General features: G+C 35.5%; 3 protein-coding genes across 3 annotated transcripts; 1 reads left to right on the top strand and 2 right to left on the bottom strand.

Annotated features, from left to right (window-relative positions):
* Window positions 1–4,196: 4,196 nt before the first annotated feature.
* LOC147502019 (E3 ubiquitin-protein ligase ATL31-like) lies at window positions 4,197–5,887 on the bottom strand. The gene has a single exon (XM_086606983.1). It carries the CDS (start codon window positions 5,573–5,575, stop codon window positions 4,358–4,360), a length of 1,218 nt encoding a protein of 405 aa, XP_086463109.1. The 5' UTR covers window positions 5,576–5,887; the 3' UTR covers window positions 4,197–4,357.
* Window positions 5,888–15,098: 9,211 nt separating this feature from the next.
* Window positions 15,099–16,474, top strand: LOC147502018 (protein MIZU-KUSSEI 1-like). Its single transcript, XM_086606984.1, has one exon. It carries the CDS (start codon window positions 15,112–15,114, stop codon window positions 15,832–15,834), a length of 723 nt encoding a protein of 240 aa, XP_086463110.1. The 5' UTR covers window positions 15,099–15,111; the 3' UTR covers window positions 15,835–16,474.
* A 140-nt stretch (window positions 16,475–16,614) lies between these two features.
* On the bottom strand, window positions 16,615–21,478 carry LOC147502017 (putative glucan 1,3-beta-glucosidase A). Its single transcript, XM_086606982.1, has 10 exons — window positions 21,003–21,478; window positions 20,806–20,921; window positions 20,589–20,708; window positions 19,971–20,159; window positions 19,520–19,678; window positions 18,609–18,778; window positions 18,356–18,511; window positions 17,381–17,733; window positions 17,077–17,256; window positions 16,615–16,991 (listed from the first exon to the last, which is right to left on the bottom strand). The coding sequence occupies exons 1-10, from the start codon at window positions 21,076–21,078 to the stop codon at window positions 16,894–16,896; spliced, it is 1,617 nt and encodes a 538-aa protein (XP_086463108.1). The 5' UTR covers window positions 21,079–21,478; the 3' UTR covers window positions 16,615–16,893.
* Window positions 21,479–22,151: the final 673 nt, after the last annotated feature.

Raw genomic sequence — 22,151 nt, 5'->3', positions numbered from 1 at the left:
TGGGCTAAGCCATTTATTATTTCGCATCAGGAATATACTTGACATTTCTTCTACCTGAGTAGTTTTTAATTTCGCGTCAAGGGTATACTTGATCTTTCATCTACCCGATCTCTTTGTGAGTAACTAGTATTTTCCCCGCGTCGCGCGACCGACACGGATACGTAGCGTTGGGGCGTGGCCCCCGATGTGCATCCGCCTCCATAACAACACGATATATCGTCGTTTGCCTTTTTACTCGACGCAAGATCCCCCGTGATGGCGCGGATATATGCCTTCAAGACCCCGACATGCATCCGCCCGTGCAGATAAGATAGATGCGCGCGCCGACGGCCTCGATGTACATCCGCCCCCTTCTCATGTTTCCAGAGTACGATACAGATACACACGCCTTCGGCACCCTTGACGCACATCCCCCCCCTGGTATGACATAGATACGCGCGCCTTCGGCGAATCCATGCCCCCCCCTCTACTCATATTTCCAGAGCCCAACAGCCCATAAAAATTCAGCCCAAAAACAATCCACACTTTTTTTGGGTGGGGTGGGTGAGGTGAGAAATTTTTTTAAACTCATCCCAAAAAACTTGTTAACTTATCCTAGGAAAACAATCTAGTAGCTATGGTGAGGGGGTGACACGACCAAATATCACCTTATGAGATGGAATTTGTCGTCCCACCCTCCCTTCTTTGTTATATAGATTAAAAAAAAATAGTTATGAGAGTTATTTTTTCTCCCAATCTATCGTGGAGAGTCACTCAATCTAAGATACATTGTAATAGATCGAGTAGTAGACATATTTTTCCAAACAAAGCATTAATTGAACTATTGAAGATAGTTTCAACCAAGGCCCAAAATATTGCCGATATATCAACGATATATATTATTTTTTTGGTACACCGACATTGATATATCCGATATATATCCATCGAATATTGAATCTTTTTTTTCCGATATATATCAGAATTTTCGATATAACCGATATATGTGATATTTACAATATATATCATTTGACTTTTTGATTATTTTTTAATATAAATATTTGATATTTTCAATATTTTTACCGATATTTTAGATATTTATGATATTTTAGATAATTTGGACTAGTCACAAAAAATATATATATCTCTGATATTTCTGATATATATATTGGTTTTTGGGCATACCGAAATATTCACCGAATTCGATATTTTGGGCCTTGGTTTCAACCATTAGAAAGAAATGGAGAATCTGTACTCTTGTTAGCCCTACTTTTTTGACCCTTGCTGCCTGAAGCTAGTGCGATTGCAGCTAATTTCTTTAACTGTTAAAGAAAGGATTTCTAAAGTCCAAACAAAAAAGCAAAGGTCATCTTTTGCGCTTCTCTGCTTTTTTAGAAACTGCTTGAAGCCTTTAACTAAAATTGAACTAATTACCAAAAAAAACAATAAAAAAAACTAAAACTGATCTAGTAGCAACTAGCAAGCTTGTGATATACCTCACTCCGAATGCCTGCTTTTTCTCCTCATCTTCCGCAACAAACTAATTTGTCTCGCATAGTAGGTGATAGATCATGGTACTAAGTTGTGTTCTACAACATTCTATAAGGCGGTATAAGCTACTTTGTTTCGTGAGAAATTTCAGAAGTGTCCAGCTACATACTAAACAACGCAAACAAAGCAGAAGAGGCAGAATGCCAAAGGATTCTTAAAGGCATCAGATGGTGCGGAAATTTCTGCTCATCGGTAGAGGTTGAAACAGATGGCAGAGAAGTCGACAAATTTTTTGGAAGTAAAGTATCTAGCATCTCATGGGCATCAAGAACCATCTTGGAGGATGTTGTAGAACTTTTTGGTTCATTTGATCATGGTAAAGTAGATCTGCTAACAAAGTTACTGACGTGTTAGTAGCACACAATCTTAATCTTCCTCGACATTCTCAGTGGTTTACACTGCCGCCATGTTGGCTGATGAATGTTTTATAGGAAGATAGAAATTCGGTTCATTTGAAAACTTTTAACCTAGTTAAAAAATATTGCCAACTTTGAATTTTTTTTAACGGTTCAGATTATTCGATTTTGCTATCATCTTTTGACATTGTTAAACACCATCAAATGAAATGAAATTTTGTGGAAGTGATCTTTTGGATCTTCCTGGTTTGTTGGACATATCCACAAAAAATTAGGTTCTAATTCGTTTTGTGGGTGAAATTAATTTTTTGTCAAAACAAAATAAAACAAAAGAAGGTTGTTCTTCTAGGAAAAAAATTCCTCTTTTCCCTATTGTAAAGGATGAAATCAATAATGATGATACAACAACTAAAGACAATTCTAAGTCTTCTTCTTAAGTTTAAGAGATAATTCTAACAAGATTATGCTCCTTTGAAAACAACATTATAATGTTTATTCAGTGTAGTCAAATAGATGCGCGCCTAAGGTGCAAGGCGCACATTAGTGCCTCGCCTTGACCAAGGCGCGAGAGGTAACATAAGGCGAGCGTTTTTTGTACATTTTTGCACCTTTTGTCAAGGTGCGTGCCTTATCAACTTTTACAGTTTTTTTTTTTTTTTTTACAATTTTTGCTATACGTAACACATTTATATTCAATCCAATTGTTGTATGATATAAGAAATTGTACAAATTAGTAAGTTTTATTGTGGAGTACACTTTAAACTTAATTTTGACTAGTTTTTGTTAAGTTGTATGGATTGAGAGAAGACACAAAAATTGATTAAATTTTAAATGAAGTTTTACGGGATTCTAAAATTTAAATCACGTGTTCTATTTTAAGAAGAACTCATTTGATTCAATTCGATCGGTTCATTATTTTCATTTATTGAAGTTGAGTTAAATTGTATTGAGAGATACGAGTTTTATTTTGTTCTTTACTTATTGCTTAAGATTTTTATTTTAAATGACTACAATGGTTTTATATTTACAATCACATAAAATTAATTTTAAAGTTTGGCTAAACAAATCAGTGATAATTCATGTTATATTTAATATTTATTTTATTTTTTATTTGATATATCTATTTTTTTATTACTACGCACCTCATTTCAATTAGACGTGCACCACGCTTCGCACCATGCGCCTAAGAAACAAGAGGGGTTGCACCTTAGGAGCGCTTTAACCCTTTTACTATACTGTGTTTATTAAGAAGCATATGTGAGCTGATAGAACTAACACATATTATCCAGCACAAAAAAAAAACATTCAAAGTCGATTCTAATTGGTTGGTAGAAATAAAATAATAAGTTAAATTCTCTCTCTCTCTATTTTTCTCTCTCCGCCAATCATATATATATATATATATTATTTTTATTTTTATTTTATTTTATTTTTTTTTTGGCTAGGTCATGTGGTGTAGTCGCCATATATGTGAACACATAAAAATCAACAAAATTCCGAAGCCTGGTCATTGTCAATTGGTTCTGAGTTAGATAGAGTAGGGACTAATCTGATGTGCATAGTCCAAATGCTGCCACATGTGGTACCAGTGATAGGCCCTCAATAATTAACCACAACCCCAGGCGGCTTTGCTGCATTCGGCATCCTTATCTAGCTCTCCAAATACAACTGCCAATGTTTATTTTTTTTACTCACGAGTGAGTCGTGATAGTATTCATGCCCTCAACGTCTTAAGCTAAAATTCTATATTTACTTTTTCCACCATACTACAAAATATTTTGATATATCGTGATATTTGGAGATATATATAATTATAAATATTGATGATATTTTGTAATATTTGGTGATATTTGTGATATTTGAGAATATTTGGTATATATAACAATTTTATTTAATTTTTACTATTATATTTTAAATAAATATAAATAATATATCATAACATATCAATAAATATCTATAATATCTATGACATTTTTTGATATTTTAGATATATCTATAATATTTACATGTGAAACAATATCAAATATCTTCAAAAAAATATATATATATCCACAATATATATCTAAAAATTGAATATCGATAAATACCTATATCCTGATATTTTATACTATGCTTTCCACAAATAAACAAATTTTAGGTAAACAAGTTTTTAGGGATTACAAACAAGAAACAACAACAAATTAATGCGTGAGATCAATAATTGAAAGAAAACAAACAGTATACTAGTCTGACAAGTCTAGTCAGACTAGTATAGAACAAAAATCACCAACGTGGGGGTAGCTGGAAATCCAACATGAAATAACCCAGTAGTCAAAAACTCAAAATTTCAATCCACATTCACGCCGTGTCCAAGGGTCCAAGCAGGTGTTTCACATTATACATCAAAAAAATCTACATAAATAATAAAAAAAGAAATATAATTTATATATGAACAATTCAAGTCAACTAAAGCTAAGTAGCTAACCAGTGACCAGTCAAACAGGTGGCCGAGAAGACGAAGACATTTCTCCGTCAACTTTAACAGCAAGACAATCAAACGGCGACTTAACAGACTTAACAGACGTCAAAAAGCTCTTCCCATTTCCTTCCTTCACCGAACCTTCTCCGTCATCTCTTCTAACAGAACCACCTCTCGAAATAAACGGAGGCGCCATTGAAAACACCCATCGATCAGACTTAGCTTTCGAGTCCAATCTCCAAAATCGATTATATTTCCCTCTACTACTTCCTTCCCCAATACTTCCACCTCTATAACCTCGTCTGCTACTTCCCCCGGTTCCATACCTAGCTGGAAAACTAACCAAACTTGTAGTCCTATTCAGTTTTCCATTCACAATTTTCTTCCGTATGTCTTCTGGTAATCTTAAAGTAAACCTCTCCATATTCTCACCCGGTTGAATTAATGAATGCCCAGTCGAATGAGATCGAGGAAATTTTCCTGATATTTGAGGCCTTCTTGATCCTGATCTTCCTGGACGGTTCTGGAATGGGATTTGCAATGGGTTGATTACTTCTGGGGCAGATGAATTTTCTCTGGTTTGATTATCTAGTATTGTAATTGAATGGTGTGATTGATTCTCTATATCGGAGTCGCTTTCGGAATCTTGATTTTGTGCTTCTGTGACTTCATTACCATCTGCTTCTGGATGATTTGAATCAGGTGTGAGATTAGCACGACAAACTGGACAAGTAGTATGTGAAGCTAACCAAGCATCAATACATTCAGGATGAAAGACATGATCACATTTCGGTAACAATCTAAGCGTTTCATCATCTTCGAATTCATTTAAACAAACTGCACACTCGAGAGCACCTTTGCCAATTTTTAGACCTTTCACTACTGAGTACATGAATGTTGGAAACTTTTCAATTACAGAAGGTTCGAGTCCTCGCGCGGCCCGTCTCGATCGTCCCGCGTTTCCTGTCGCTGTACGAACGGTACCGCCGGTTTGGCGTTCGCCAGCGCATTGACGGATGTATATTGAGAAGAATCCCATGAAGAAGAAAGCACTGATTAATACGATGATGATGATTGCCATAGATGGGTTGAAATTCGCGGGGAGGCCATATGGATTCGAGGGGCTTGGAGGTGAATTGTTATTTTGTGCAGTAGCATATTTCAAAATTGAAAGAAGTTGGAGAATTTGATAATTGATAAAGCGGAACTGCTTATTGCTTTTATTTATCGACATGAAATGGAGAACAAAGAGGAGTGAAATGTCAGGTCATACGCTTCGGAGAGTTTTGGGTTTATTAGAAGAAAAGGGAAGGAGCTGAAAAATGATGAGTTTGAGAAGAGGGAGAGAATCTGCCGATTTCGTGGGCTTCAAGACTAAGGGTTTATAGGTAGGAGTGGTCCAGTCCGGCGTATTAGGAAGCTTCTTCATTACATTTACTTTACTGATGTAAGCACTGAGCGTCTACACTGGGATGTTCAACTGTTCAAGTACAAGTGTACGTAATTTCATATTTATTGGATTTACTGATAATTTTTTATATTTTTATATGTTACTCAAAGTATTTCTTATTCAAATTTCTTATAATCATCTGATTTTAAATTGATTTTAGGATATGTTATGAACTTCTAAGTTCTAATTGACCAAATGATTTAGTCGTTTTTATTACAACTTTCATATTTTTTGAGAAGAGCAAAACTAGTCCGTAAGCCTACAATGTATTTGGATTGCATGTTCATTACCATTGAGAAGATTTGCTTATATTTCAATTGACAACTTAGTAAGTTGGTAACTCTATAGACTTAAAGATGCTTTAGGAGACTAAGAATCAAGTATGGTATCATTTTTTATTGCCTAACCAACTTGATGTCAGGGCGATATATTTGACAACCAAAAAATTAATATATCATGCAATCAATGAATATATATTTTTTTTTTGTTGACTGGTCAAAATTTTATTTTGTATGTTGAAATATAAAAAAATATCATAAATATCATCGATTATATCAAAAATATCATTGATATATTAATAAAAATCAATCAAAATCAACCATCTATATCAAATATATCGTATATATCAATCAATATATATCAATATATCAAGTATCTTAACAACCGATATATATATATATATATATATATATATATATATATATATATATATATATATATATATATATATATATATATATATATATATATATATATATATTCAGTGATACTTTAGTCCTTCTGCCTAACTACACACAAAACAATAGAGGATACCACCTTACTAAATAACTTAATAACCAAGACCATATATTATGGATGCATTTCATAAAGCCACAATTCTAGAGACATATATATATAATGTAATTAATTTTTTTTTATTATGACACTTCTAAGTTTTAGATTAGGTTTAATTTTTTTGTAGATATGATCTCCTAAACAATTTTGAACATTGTCACAAGAAATAAGAGTATTTAGAAATTTCTAACCTTGCCAAATATCGTATCAACTACTGTGAAAATAAACGGTCCATAATTCTTAATTTGTTGATCACATTTGATGGAGATAAAAATTTGCGATTTGAATAATTTTTTTGTGAAAAATATTAAAATGGTGTTTTTTATTTTTGTAAATATATGTCTTTAAAACTATTCTCTTTCTTAAAGGTAGATAACTATCATAAAGGTTGTTTGGAAGATTCAATGTAATTAAATATTTACTGAACTAATTGATGTAATGTTGTTTATTAAAACTGCAAACATAAATTGATGGTTAGAGTGAGATCGAGTGTCATTCATACAAGACGTCAAGACTAACAATTTAAATACACACTATAAATGTACTTACGTAAAAGAATTGTAATATTTAACGCAAATAAATATGTTCTTAAAAGTTATTAGTGGAAGCCTTAAATTATGGATTAAAAATGCTAACTAAGTCAACAATGTCTAGAAAATAAAAAGGTTGATTAGTACAAATCCAACCACTTCCATTTCAAAATGATTGTGATAATAATCTACGAATAATCGAATATTATGTGTTCGACACAATAAATCTTGTAAAATATGCACACTCAAGACACAAGAGTTTATCTCACTAATTTTATTTGTTTTTCAACGTGTTATTTCTAAGAAGACACTTTACCCAAAAAAAATTATTGGAAGGCCAATTCTCTGTTGACTTCGTTCCGTTTGACCATGCCGCACAGGTTCTTTAATATATTCTTATTTTGGCTTTAAAGTTTATTTAACTTAAATTCCAAATGAGTTTATTAGAAGCTAACAACGAAATAGCTTAAGAAAATTAAGAATAGATATATTAATCTATTGAATGTATTGAATGTATTCAAACTTCACAGCTTTATGGAATCTCTTTTTTATATTTGTCAATGACTCAATGGTCCACTGAAATAGCTCTGGTTGTTTTGTGTTTTTCTGAATCTGATTCAATTTTAGAATTACTGGTGGCAATTAGGGATGGAAATGGAGCAGTTCGGATTGGATTCTCACTCAGAATTCTTTACCATATTAGGATCTATCCGGATTCGAGTTGGATTTAGAATATCCATATCTATTAAAATACATCAAAATATATACTATTGTAATGATTTTTATATATAAATTAACGATATAAATTAATTTTTAGGCATCAAAATATGAATCTTGTTAAAATAGTTTGGGTTCGGGCGGATTCTAGTCACAAACATATAAACCATATCTATCCTGTAAAATAGATTTGGATATGGTCGGATTCGAATTAAAACACGTACCATGTCCAACTCTAGTGGCAATTGAACTGATCGAACTTTTCCTTATTTTGAGATCTATATTATCACATTTTAGTAACAAACAATTGTCGATAATTTACCAATAAAATGGACAATTATTTGCATCTAATGATGACAGATTTGGAAGTTCGGCAACAAGATGATTCTCACATTATTCTAGTCATCACTCTCTACTAATATACAAATGATTGTTTTCTATGACAAAATGTACTTGTTTTCCTTTGTTCCAAATATTTTGCCTTGTGTTATTCTCTTTGAGACTTAAATTTTTTTTGAGTCCGGATTCAGAGAGAGTAATCGCCCAAGGTAACTTGTGTGGCGCACTCAATCACATTAGATTTTCATTGGAATTTAGATTAGATAACGAGTGATTAACACCGTTTTCTCTTATGTTACCAAAAATATGACTGTCAAAATCATTTATTTGGGTAACTAAATCTAAATAAATCGAGAACGTGTTACTTTTCTGCTCCCTCCTGATGTAGCCCATTTAGCTGAAACCACTCGGATATCTCTGCCGGAGAAGGAGGCTGAGGAGTTTGCTCCCAAAATTCAACAAGTAATAGACTGGTTTGGGCAACTTCATTCAAGTTGTTGATCTTGAAAGTATTGAGCCTGCACTTCGAGCAGATGCCGAAGGGGACAACCTGTGACAAGATACACCTGAAACTTTTGAGAATAGAGAAGTTATATTAGCTGTTGAGAATAGGTAAGAGGTGGTCGATTCAGTTTGAGAAGCTTTTTCAAGGCAGCATGTGCATCAAGGGTGTCAAATGATTTTTTGTTTTTTTTTGTTGCATTCTATGGGTTAAAGATAAGTTAATGCGTAATTAGGTTTGCAGAAATGTGGGTACTATGGTGTTCCTTTCCTCCATTTTACATTCAATTGTAGTACCTGGTTGTATACTTCAATATGGTTTGTCGGTGAAGTTTTGTGACAAATTTGGGAGGTCCACTCCAGCAATGAAGTTTTGCTAGCACTTGAAAAAAAAAAAAAAAATTTGTTCATCACAAGTGGTAGCAGTATAGCGAAGGAGTTTAGATATAGTCCGACTGAATTACAAGGTTCTCTCTCTTGTGGATTTAGTTAGACTTAGTTACCTAAATAAACAATTTTTACAACTATATTTTTGGTAACGAAAGAGAAAATGGTGTTAATCACACGTTATCTAATCTAAATCCCAATGAAAATCTAATATAATTGAGTGGCGCCTGCACAAGTTGCCTTGTGCAGTTACCCTCTTTGAATACGGACTCATTTCTTATTTTCAATTTTTTAACGCTCTTTTTACTACGCAGTCACATGAATTAAGAATGAATCTGGTGAAGTGGTGATGCGGCCAGTAGCTAGTATGAGAGTATGACGCTATGACTTCGTCTATCTAACAAGATCATTCCAAAGTGACACAGTTTTTCAACGAGTTTCGCCATTCACCACTTAATAATGTTAGCAGTAAAACAAAATCATAATTACTGCTTTACTGGTTTCTTTGACTGCACCTTTGAAGAATGGTCTGATGAATACCAGTAAAAGATAAGCAATGGCTAATTGGCTATATCTCAGCGTGTAACTGATATAATTGGTACAACGATGAATTTACAAGAACACTGGCCAAATTTCACAAAAGTTCAAATGGAAAACTAGATTGTAACAAAATAGGTTACATGCTCTATTAATGGTTTCATACGACGAACAATGGTCAAGCACCCAAAGGCCTGAAGAAAATAGTTTCTGTGATCTCACGTTTGCTCCAGTGGGGTCGCTTTTGCTGCCTATATTAATTATGTACACAAGGTGAAGTGGTGAACCGCTATGTCGTCCAGATAAAGGGATACATCATAACAAACATCCTATCCTGGAAGCCTTATTTCTGGGACACGTTACTTCTTGTTTCATTCCAACTGAATTCAATTTTCCCTTTCAATAATAATGAGACAATGTTCACATTTTGACATTGTGCTTTAACAAATCTCTGTTTCAGCTGGCTTCTGTAATGTCAACCTGGCCTGTTAATTGATCTGGGGCCATGGTGGACTGCGAATCGGAATGCGAATCTAATATTCATTATTCTTTGGGTTTGCTTTCCAATGGTCACTAGTTCGATTCCCCTCAAAGTCACTGCCGAAGCAGTACCCGGTTAAATTTCCAACCAGAGTTCCGAGATTAGTCGAGATGCGCATAAACTAGCCTGGACACCCGGTTAGCAAAAATAATAATAATAATATTCATTATTACCTCGTTCCGATATTGTTTTTTTGGTTCCGATACTGATCAATTACACTTTTTGCTAGATTGGATTTCGAATATAGCATATTATTTAAGTTTAATACTATTTATCTACAAAAGGAGAATGCTATTAGACACCCCATATAAACAACAATGATGACTTTTTTGGTTGCACTACCTAGCTTGGGCGTATTGTCCCACTCTGAATGGATTTAACACTTAACAGGGACGTTCTTCATTTCCCATAGAGGGGGGGGGGCACTCTGAAGATTTGAAAAAACTCTGGTCGCATGACCATGTGGGGCGGCACGGCATGGCCCCTTATATTGCGTATGTTTTAGCCTTTAGGACACCAATGACCATATTTACATTCCTGTGTGTCTTTATCAAATGCCTATTTGCAAATATCTGTCAAGTCCGCAAACTTAAGATGTTTACACAGGCCTCTTTAAAATTTTCTATAACAAAATTACGTGGCATAATTATCTCCAATAACATGAGTTGATCGTAATATCAATATATTTAAGAGTAACCTTTATCAGAGGATTTGTCTAAGCCGTGTGAAGTAGGCAGACGAAATGAATATGATTGAATGACAGTCTCTCGTGCGGGCTTTTTTAAGTAGGTAGAACATTTTGAAGAATATCAGAGTGAAGCCAATTTCTATTCGAAACCAATTGACTTGTTCTGTAAGTGTTGTTAACCGTCAATCCATTCATTGAATGACTAAAAAAATTGAATGGAACTTCGCTTCTCCAGCTAGTCCCAGAAGAAAGAAGCTTCTTTAGTTCTTCGGTTCTTCAACTTCCTCTCAAGTCCAAGTCCCAAACTATAGATAAGGAGTGATCCCTTTTGTGACACCCCTTCAATGTTAATATTGTATGGGAAATTATAGAGTAACACAGTGTGTTACGCTTTAGTGTATGATACAAGCCAATAAAACTTGCCACGTAGAAAACAACTTAAGGAACTTGTTGAAGAGGTAATCTAGAAAAATGAACTGTTTTCCCACCGCCAACTATGGACTCGTCGCCTTCCTCCTTTTCTTTAGCTCTCTCTCTCCTTTCCTCTATTTTTCCCTTTTTTTTATAGTTTTTTCCAAACTTTTTATGGAACGAGGGATAGCAAGTAACCCTTGCGGTGGGATGAAAAAAATAAATTGTTTGTCGCCGAAATATATGTCCCGTCGTCTGCCAAAAAAATATATGTTAGAAAACCTTTCTTCTTCTGCTCGAGCCTTCATCTTTTCCCTCATCTCTCTCTCACATCTTCATAATCCCAATTCTCAAAAAACTAATTTAGAAGTTTCTCTATCTCTTTCATCTTCAAATCGGTGCGGCGACTCTTCAACTCGTTGTCTCATTTTTTCGCTTTGCTCGTTCCTCACCGCTCGGTTGATGGCACCTACGTGGAGCCAATTATTGGGGAAATTTTACAATAATCTTTTTTTACACTCTTACACTATTTCCAATGCAAATAATGAAAAATAATACAAATGTCATTTTATTCGCCAAACCTTATAATTAAGTGAATAATTCGGCAAACTTGTACAAAACCTTATAATTAGTGAATAATTCAAATTATTATGGTTGATGGCACCTACGTGGAGCCTATGGGGAGGTAGATTTTTACACTCTTACACTATTTCCAATGCAAATAACAACTTGTTACCTCAACAACTACATAAGATTATTTCCCCTCAGTTACTTTCTTGGTGATAAACTACTACGGGTTGCCAAATGCAAATTCTAATAGAATGTTTTATTTTGTGTGAATGTAAAAAATATTGAAAAAAAACACGTCAGACCGACTGAAACATGACATCCGAAAAAATAAAAAATCACAAGACAGAATAAAACATTTTATCCGAAAAAAAAAAAAAAAAAAAAAAAAATGACAGAATAAAAAGTTTCGTCTGAAGTTCACAACTCAACAGCTATCTCCGTAACAAGTGCTATCTTCATTGTTACTTAGTGAATCTCCATAACAAGTGTTATTCTCATTGTTACTTAGTGAAAAACCACTCTTATTATCACCTTTGCATTGGTCTATTATTTTTGGCTCATAAAAATGACAAATTGTTATTTCCCCTCAAAGTGACTTTCATTGGAAATACTCTTATACTATATAAGTTGATTAAGTTCAACAAACAAACTAAACTAAAAGATCTTTTTTAATATAACGTGATATTGGTTGGTAGTTATAAATTTGTAATGAAGGGTTTATCATTGATAATGATGGTCAATAATTAAATTCTCCACTATTGCAAAACCAAAGAAGACTACTTTGAAAGCTCAAATACGGTAGCAAAATAAGAAAATGTCCCGTCACGTTAGAAAAGAAAAAAAACAAAACAAAACACAAAACTGTAGCTCAATTGCATTAGATGGACCCTATTTGGAGTTTCTTCGTTGCATGGATCAAAGATATACACGCAACGAATCCAATTAATTACTTAACCTGACCGGATTTCACATAAACCGGCTTAGCTCATATTGAGTCTGTACCCTGTAGTATTTGAGCTTGGGTGAACATAGTTATAGGCTTATAGCTTTATATCTGTGTTGGGCTTAGATTTAGTACTTAGTTGGGCGTATTCTAGATCTTACCTCAGCCCAAACAGGCTTATATCTGTATGTCTGTGTCGTTACTCGTTACTAAAATTTTCTGGATAGGATTCTTGGAAAATGACGAGAGACTTGTCTTCATATGCACCTTGTGTCCTGGAACTTACTCAGGGCCACTGTTGGGCCTTCGCTGCCTGAAATAGTACCATGGAATGAATGGAGGTCCCCAAAAGCTTTGCATAAAGATTTTTCCCACTAACGACAATACGCAATAGTCCACAAATAGTAGGATTTCTCCAAGTGTGAAGTTACATATATAGCAGCTCACTGTTCAATATGTGCCAAAGGGTGAGATGGCGCACCATAATCTGTCTCCCCCTCCGCACAAGGGATGTGCCCTTGAGATATAGTAACAACAAACAGGAGCAAACTCACAAACAAATGTAATTATGTAACCTACTATTTGCACTTTAAAGTAAGCACTCTCACTAATCACACCCCGACACGTGGTATACTTTTTTTTTTTAGCTTAAACACACGTGGTATACTGGTATACACTAATACACAGATAATTTTGTTTATATTTTAAAATAGAGTACCTTTAATTTGCATGTTCTTTGGGAATTAATTTATACATAACCAAAGCTGTCCACACTATTAATCTTGTTGGAATTCTGCAGTAGATACTAGATGTTCTAGAATGTCAAAAAAAGAGATGGTCTAGAATGTCAAAACAGGACTAGTTGTCAACTTGTCATGGTCATGGAGAATGTTGTGTCTCTCCAATGACGGTTCCTCGCCTCTCTGTACGGCCGTCAAATGCCTAGTACATTCAATACAGATATATTGTGTTTCCACCAGTAATAGATAGATTATTAGGATTAAAAGATGCTAACTTCACAATATTTCTTGCGATATACAACGCTACGACAACCCTGGTCATCCACCAATATCCAAGTATTCATAATTTCATATAATGCTCACTTCTCCTTTCCCTTCATTTGAAAAAAGAAAAGAAAAGCAGCTTCTTCATTCTTGTGGTCTGTGTTAGAAATATTCATCAAAATAACAAGACAGTATACAAGTAGGAGAAGGAAGACTTACCGAAACAGCTCTCTTTTGTTTGTTCTTATAAAGTTTTGCTACACCTTTCTCTACAACTCCCATTTGTTTTCCCTTTTCAACAAACACATTCTGTTGCTTGATTCGCTCAAAATTATATGTAGAAATCTAATAGTACTTTTCTGCCTCCCAGTTGGATCTTCTCTGACTCTACATTTTCTGGCAGAAATGGTCCATATAGAAAAAGTGCAGAGATTCTGTTTAAATATTACTTGCACAGTTGTAAATGGTTATCGTTTGTGTCCAATGATTAGAACTAACTGTATTGATACTCCATTATAATACGTATTGGCTACATGTAGCTTTTCACTGAATGCTTTTCTATTTGTTCCAACTTTTTATGGTACTAATTTAATACGAAGTCTTGGACACAAAGTGGGGCACATATAGGACCAAGGCTGTGTCACCTGTGTGATAGCATCTTCAGATTTACATGGCAAATTGGCAAAACTACATTTGTTTCAGAGAATTTTGTTGAGAGCACGACGTACTTTTATTTTCTTTTTGCCTTTAGGAATGAGAAAATTCTCATACGAGCTGAAAAATAGTTTCCTAGCCTTGAGGCAGGAATATTTCTATGATAGAGAATATTCTCATTGATATCATTCATAAGCCAATAAGCACTACTAAAATCTCCGGTTCTCCGGTCTCATTCAGAAAAAGTTACTTCCTCGAGCAAACATGGGAAATCGCAAGGAATTGGAGCAAGAGGTTCCAGTAGCCTGAGCTAGCACTTCAATACAATATGCTGCTACGTTAAAGACCGGCCACCAACAAGACTTTTGCAGACATTAATCATCAAAAATTCTTGTTGGGTTCACGTAGTCCCCACATACAAATAACAATAGCTGCTTTTGTTTTCCATTATAGGAACACAAATCACTTTGCACAGGTTTTTTAATATTATGGTATCATTTCATTCCCTTTTTTAGGAGAAATATATTTCTTTTGAGAATTCAATTATGAGGATTCCTCTCTTTTCACTCTATATAAATCTCCAAATCGCTTAACCCAATTAGCACCCTCTCAAAGACTCCAAAGCTGCTAACCACCCTCCACACACCCCCTACAAATCTTCTCCATGACCATGTCGTATACCAATGGTGGTGCGACACACATTGTTGAGGGTGTGACCACCATAGACTGCCAGAAACAAGTACGGTCATGGAGGCTTCTCCGCTCCCTCATTGAGTTTCTCATTCCAACTTGCACTTGTTACTACTTGGGTGAGCAAGAGGTAGAGTTGGAAAGAAATTACTTCAATAACTACTATCACTATCCTCGTCGTACCTTGATTTCTACCACCACCACCACCACTGTCACAGGCACTATCTTTGGCTACCGCCGAGGAAAAGTTAGCTTCTGCATTCAATCCGATTCCAGTAACACCATACCTGTTCTGCTTCTTGAACTCCCAGTTCACACTGCTATCCTTGCTAAAGAAATGAAAAGTGAAGTTCTTCGTATTGCACTTGAATGCAAGTACGAACCCGATAATTCATCCTATTCTTCACTACTGTCCGTGCCAGTTTGGACCATGTACTGCAATGGTAAGAAAGTGGGTTCTGCAATCAAACGTAGGCCTATGCATGCAGACATGGAAGTGTTGAGACTGATGCGTAGTGTTTATGTGGGCACTGGTGTTATTAATGGGAAGACTCTAAATTGTGATGATGAACTTATGTATCTACGAGCAAATTTTGAACGAGTCTCACGATCATCTAATTCAGAATCCTTCCACTTAGTTAGTCCTGATGGAAGCACTGGTCAAGAACTCAGCATCTTCTTTCTCCGTACTAAATGAGTGCAGTCCACCCATCACCACCGTCATTTGTTTTGCTTTTTTTTTTTCTCTGCCAACTCTCATGTTGGAAATACGTCTCAAATCGTATTCGCATTTTTTTCCAGCGTAATTCAAGCTGTTGAAAACTTCCATGTTCAACAAGTAATACGATTGAACATTTTAGACTACACTCGGCTTCACTTTCAATGGAGGTTAACCTTGAGTTCAACTTACCTCTACTGTTTTAGTTGGATGTAAAATAAGAGGTCGCTAAGTCACTAACCAGCAAAAATGAATATATTCAAAATCAAAACAGGAGCATTTGCAAGTATTGCTATTGTCGAGTGCATCTAATTACAATTTGGTATGTTTGTGCATGTGCTGTGGTTTATTCCTTTTGTCGTTCCCTTCAAGTGGACACCAAAAGTGTGTTGGATTGTAAACATGTTAAGCATTCATGCAAACTTACGCACAATTTAATCAGCTTATAATCATATGGTATTTAGGCAAGGAAGAAATAAATTATTAAAGTTGTAAATAAAACTTTTCGAATATATGATGTTGAGTCCCCAATTTTTTTTAAGTTGAGTGCGGTTGGCAGAAAGTTACCTAATTCGGGATATATATGCGGCCATATTACATATTCCCTTGCAACCTGAGTTCTTCTGTTCAACAGAAATCCTGTGTCCCCGGACTATCATGATCTGCAAAAAGAGAATCTCATTCATCCAAGGCTTGATATTCTAGTGTGCAACCTGTTTCCAAAAGAAACAGAAGAAACAGACTATACAATTTGGCATATGCTACCCATAAGATAAAAAGTAGATAAAATGACCACCATACAAGGAAATTACAGAGTAGATTATTCTTTTCTTATTGCATCAAGAATAAATGTTGTACAGGAGCTCCAATGTTCCACACAATCCCTCCCTCCCCCCTTCTCTTCTTTTATCTGTCTTGTTCCTGTATTATAGCAATTTGAGGGGAAGAACAAAAGGATCAGTTGGTGTATGATGGGTGATCTAGGAAGAACAAAAGGAGCCCCATACATCTGAGTTCATTTATGAGTCCATCAACAATCTACCTCCAAGTCACACTATCTGATGCAACTGATAACATCCAACATGACAATGCAAGCAACTGGACAATGCTAGGAATGTTTTTGTTTGGAGAATCACCTGCATCAAAGAACATTACACATTTAAAATTATATATTTCTATCATAAACACTTGAGAGAGACAAAGACGAGCTTAGACATTTACCCAGCTGGAGGTAGCCATTCTGAATGTTCCACTCAAAATCCCAGTGTTTTCTATCATTCTTGAGTGTCCAGTATGCCCATCCAAATGAAGCTTCACTATAAACCTCTAACTGAGACCTCCCAAAGTCCTGATAATCAAACTGGGACGCATTTGTCAAGCTCATCTCGTTCACCCATTCACCTGTATTCCATCCAGTTCGCAAATCACAACAACTCCATACACCCTCATACCAAACATAAAATGTTGGAAAACTATTAACAAAAGTAAGTTTCTATCCAAAGCAACAAGGACAACATATACTTACCAATAAAGAGAAGTGGGCCATTTGCCCTGTTCAGGGACTGTAATTGGGATTGTCTTCTCTTGTATATGTACTCAATATTCTCTATAACGCTCAAGTTAACGAAGAAATTATCAAAGAGGTTGTAGTAATGTAAATCCACCACAATGTTTGAAGAGCCAATGTTGGCTTGGAAAAGCTCCATTGGATCTGCATTGCCAATTCTCTGACAGATTATGACATACGCAGTGGATGAGTATTTCCGCACAATTTGGTAGCCCTTCGAATAGTATGAAACTAAGACATTTAGTGGAACTTCAGAATCAGAGGGCTCATTTAAAAGTTCAATTCCCAAAAAAGCTGGATGTTTTGCGTACCTGAAAGGTATCACATCTAGTCATTTCACAGTCCTTGGTGCTAGTTTAGATTGATATTATCTACCACAAGTCCATAATGGGTTGGACTAAGATTAGAGAAAGTTACTAACTGAATCACAACAAAGTGTAGAACTACTTAAAAAGTCCTATGGAGAATCCAACTCAAAACCGAGAGGCCCATGTCGGACTAGGTTTACAGTATACTGCAAAAGTTTAAATCTCCCATGTCGGACTATACTAAACATCTCAACATTGATCACTCGTAATTCAGGGGTTTCTTATAGTACAATAAAAGTGCTCATGTAGGTGCCAACTAGCAAAGTTGTTAAAACCTTTGGGTGATGATACCAGAGGTCTGGGGCTCGAACCCCGCCAGCATCAAAGAGTTAATGATCTCATTTAAAACAGGCTTGCCAATAAAAATAAATAAATAAAAGTGCTCATCAGTACTGTGGAACTAAGAGGGCATACTCATTCTGGCTAGTTTAAAAGTGTGTCGAAGTGGTAGTATAGCCGTATATGTACCAGGCTAGCAGGAAGCAAGAGTTATCACTATGGTAAAGTGTGATATACTTTGTCATTAGACAGGGTCTAATAGTATAATATACATAATATACATTACCTCGAAGCTAAGAAATTTATAGCATCAAGGCTTTGTGATATATGCTCTGATGATGTGGGCCAGTCTGTAGAGCCATCTTTACTGGCACTATGCTCCATTCCATTTTGGGAGCCAGGAGCAGCATGGAGATCAATTATGCATTTTATGTTATAGTCCCTGCAATGCATGTCAGGGGGTAGAGGTTAATCACTCTAGACAGATTAAACCACAAACGTCAGAAACTAATATACATCAAAGATGAAACAAGACCCACTGCGCCCATAAGAATGCATTATCAAGAGCTGCCAAGGTTCCCCCAATAAAAGGAGCTGGCGGATTAGGATCCAGGGAAATCCACCAGCCAACAGGAATTCTCACAGCATTTATCCCATGGTTCGACAGAAAATTGAAATCTTCTGCTGTAATAAAGGTGCTTCTATGTCTCTGCAGTTTTAAGAAGGTAGAGTATAACTGAGTTTGATGGGAGAATCGGTTTTGTGCAATGGTATAGGAACTAGGACGCATCAATACATGAAGTCCTTCACTTGCATTAATTAACGACAATGGTCTCAGGAAAAGAAAATGAAAATGAAAATGATGATCAGATCATCCAATCTTTTGCTTTAATCAATGGCACAGTTGGATCCTTTAAACAAGAACAACCCTCTCTGCCATCAAACAAAATCAAGGTAACCTGTAGTAACATAGTATGGTACAGGATTTATGCTTTGTTTGGAAATCAGTACACAAATAATTTATGATGGAAAAAATGATGGTACGGTATACAAACATTATTTTGCAACAGTTGTCATTACCATCGTGAGTTTGTGACTATCTAATCCAGCATGAAAAAAGATATAAAAGTGCTACTTCATTGTGTTCCATATAAGCAACTACATATGCCCATTTTCCATTGCAAGATGGTTTCTAGTCGGGGAACTTATTGTCCAAGTTGAGAATTGGTAAGTATTCAATGCAGTATGCACCGAATTGAGGGGAGCATAGAAGGTCTCCATTTATTTATTATTTACTAACTAGAGGTACATTATGCAATTCACTTCTGTAATTGCGATATTAAAACCAAAAGAAAAGAATGTATAGCAAAGGCCTTGATGATCTCTTCCTCTCCTCTTCTTTCACATTTCCTTGAAATATAGAGAATGCCAAATGCTTTAATGAGAATACCTTGAGAACTTCTGCTGCTTTGTCGTGTCCATACCCATTTGCTAGCTGGTAGTCTCCATGCAAGTTATTTGACACAATGATCATTTCAAACGTGGCCATGTTATCATCCCATCCCGGCTTCCCTGGATAGTCTGCTCTAAGCTGGTATGAAGATGAAGCCTAACAAATGAATAGTACATAGCTATTACATCTGTCTTATACAGTTTAGTCAAACCTAGTGCCATCTTTGAGTGTGTGTAGAGGTCAAAATCGTCCAGCAAGGGTCACAGTCTTTCAATGACAATCACTTCCAACCCTAAGAAGGTCAATAAAAGGAAAGCAGATTTTGGAAAAGTTGATCCCCCCCTAAGTGGCAACCACTATGCCACCAATTGAACATTCTCATAGTCGCTCGAAATGTATACATCGTATTTCGTTTAAATTGTAAGTTATCAAACTAAAATAATCATACCTGCACATAGGAACCACTTAGAAGCCTAATGTGAACTCTGCTGTTAATGTTATTTCTTTCAACGTAAAATGTTTCTGTTGTAGATGGCGATTCAGCCATTGCAGAGACAGAGCTCCCTTGACCATCACATGATAAAAACTGCCCACCAGAGGTTCGAAACTGAAATTCTGCTTCAGAGACTCTCCACAACTGTAACAACAGAGCTACTAATCTTCAGCAACACGTTCAACCATTATCACAGACTCTACTCAACAACATTGGGTATCTAAACTAGTTTTAAAACCTTAGAAAGTAAAATCTGATATCAACCTTTAACGCAAGCAATCTACTTAATCTGAACGTGAATATAGACATTTACCTTCTTGGAAGTTTGATGTTACTCAAGATATTGTACTAAGAAAACATAAAAGAAAGCAAATCTAAGAAAATAATGATTTGATAGAAATGTGTGTTTGTAAAAGCTATTCCGCGTGAAATGCCTATTTACAACTCAACGCATATTCCATTCAGTTAATCTATTATCTATATGAACAAAAAACACAGGTATATTGATTTCACTGAAAATAAACAATGGAAAATTCCACATAAGATGAACACTTAACATACTCTATACCTTACCCTGAACGTTTCCCACGAAGAAGGAGCTTCTCTGTCCACACTCACATTCAGACCTCCTCCATTCTCTGCAGCTACATACTTCTGCAATGTAACTGATTTGAACTGAACTTGTGTACCATCCTGCATTTTTACTCTCAAAATGAACTAATTAACAAAATTGCAAAAAAAAAAAAAAAATGCTTTTCACAAGTAGGTGCAATTGCAAGGCCACGCTTACAAGCATATCACCATTTGGAATGCCATCAAATAAAGAAGGTTTTATCCATCCTTCCACAACCAACCATCCTCCTAAGTTCACACCTCTAACTTTTCCCCCACCATTCAACATCTCCACTACATTTTATTTAACAACATTATAAGTAAAGAAACATATACCCAATTAAGCATGAAAAAAGTATGGGTTATGGAGATTACCTGAGTCTGCTACAAAAGAAAAAAGGTAACAACAGAGAAGAAGTGCATGCACCCATTTACAGATAATAACTTCCATGTTGAAATGCAGGATTCAGAAGCACTAACAACCAGTGCTACACAAAAAAAGAGACAATCTTCTGCTGGAACAAAAAGAGACCCAATTGAAAAGGGTACTCAAAAACTGTACCCCATTTCAAAGAATATCATTATTATTCTTTTCTTATCACATAGTTAATTCCAAAACATTAAACTAAGCATGAGAGAACTTTTTTTGTTCCGTGCATTGTTAAGTTAGTTAAAGTGATGCTTTTTTAGAGTCTACATATACTAATACTCGTTACGAAAAAGTTAATGAACACAATTTAAAGTAACTCTAAAAAGGTCCTGACTTGCATGTACGTTGGACTGTTGGAGTGGATAGAAGGGAAAAAGGAGTTAACTGTAGCCGGACTGGAGTCAGGTGGGCTTTGATTGGTTAACCGTTAAATCAGTAAAAGGCAATGAAAGTGGGCGTTTTGAGGCATGGGCTGGGTTTGTTTCTATTACTGGCAAATTTTCTATAGCCAGGTCCATTAACTTGATTCATTATTTAAAGCCCAACTTCTTAACAAACAGAGATTTGCGGTAGTTATGTACTAGATAACTGCAAGCAGTGGGGGCGTGAGCAGAGGTGGAGAAGAGAGAGGAAAAAATGGGTTTGTGGTGGGGAGAAAGAGAGTTGGGTTTGGTTGAGAATGAAGGAGGGAAGGAGAGAGAGAGAGAAATTGCTCGAGAATGAGGACAAACAGAAACCAACCAAAATATTTTTTGGACCACATACCTCTTATCTGTCTGCCCAGAACGTTTGCTTCGCTCACTTGATTAAAACTCATTAGAATTTGAACAACACTAAACGGTAAAACAGTGAAACATGTTTGTTATCATATCATTCTCAATACAAGCAACAACTTGTTACCTCCACATAGGATTATTTCCTCATAGTTATCTTCCTCATGAGAAGCTATTAGGAGTTGCTCAATACAAATGTGACTTTAAAATTCGGACGGAATGTTTTATTCCGTCTGAAAAAATATCGAAAAAAACAAATTGTTCGAAAAATAAAATAAAAAAATGAATAGATTAGATGCTTATAGGGACCATGCAGCACAT

Source organism: Coptis chinensis, chromosome 4 (assembly GCF_015680905.1).
Source record: "Coptis chinensis isolate HL-2020 chromosome 4, ASM1568090v1, whole genome shotgun sequence".
NCBI lineage: Eukaryota > Viridiplantae > Streptophyta > Magnoliopsida > Ranunculales > Ranunculaceae > Coptis > Coptis chinensis.
This window is presented reverse-complemented; position numbering and strand designations above follow the sequence as displayed.

What these genes read in the sequence shown, in the direction of transcription:
- LOC147502017 (XM_086606982.1), bottom strand. Translation starts at nt 21,078, where the DNA reads ATGGAAGTTATTATCTGTAAATGGGTGCATGCACTTCTTCTCTGTTGT. An exon ending in TTCTTTTGTAGCAGACTCAG is followed by an intron (nt 20,922 to 21,002) that starts GTAATCTCCATA and finishes AATAAAATGTAG; the next exon opens with TGGAGATGTTGAATGGTGGG. An exon ending in TAAGTGGTTCCTATGTGCAG is followed by an intron (nt 19,679 to 19,970) that starts GTATGATTATTT and finishes TTCATTTGTTAG; the next exon opens with GCTTCATCTTCATACCAGCT.
- LOC147502019 (XM_086606983.1), bottom strand. Translation starts at nt 5,575, where the DNA reads ATGTCGATAAATAAAAGCAATAAGCAGTTCCGCTTTATCAATTATCAA.
- LOC147502018 (XM_086606984.1), top strand. Translation starts at nt 15,112, where the DNA reads ATGACCATGTCGTATACCAATGGTGGTGCGACACACATTGTTGAGGGT.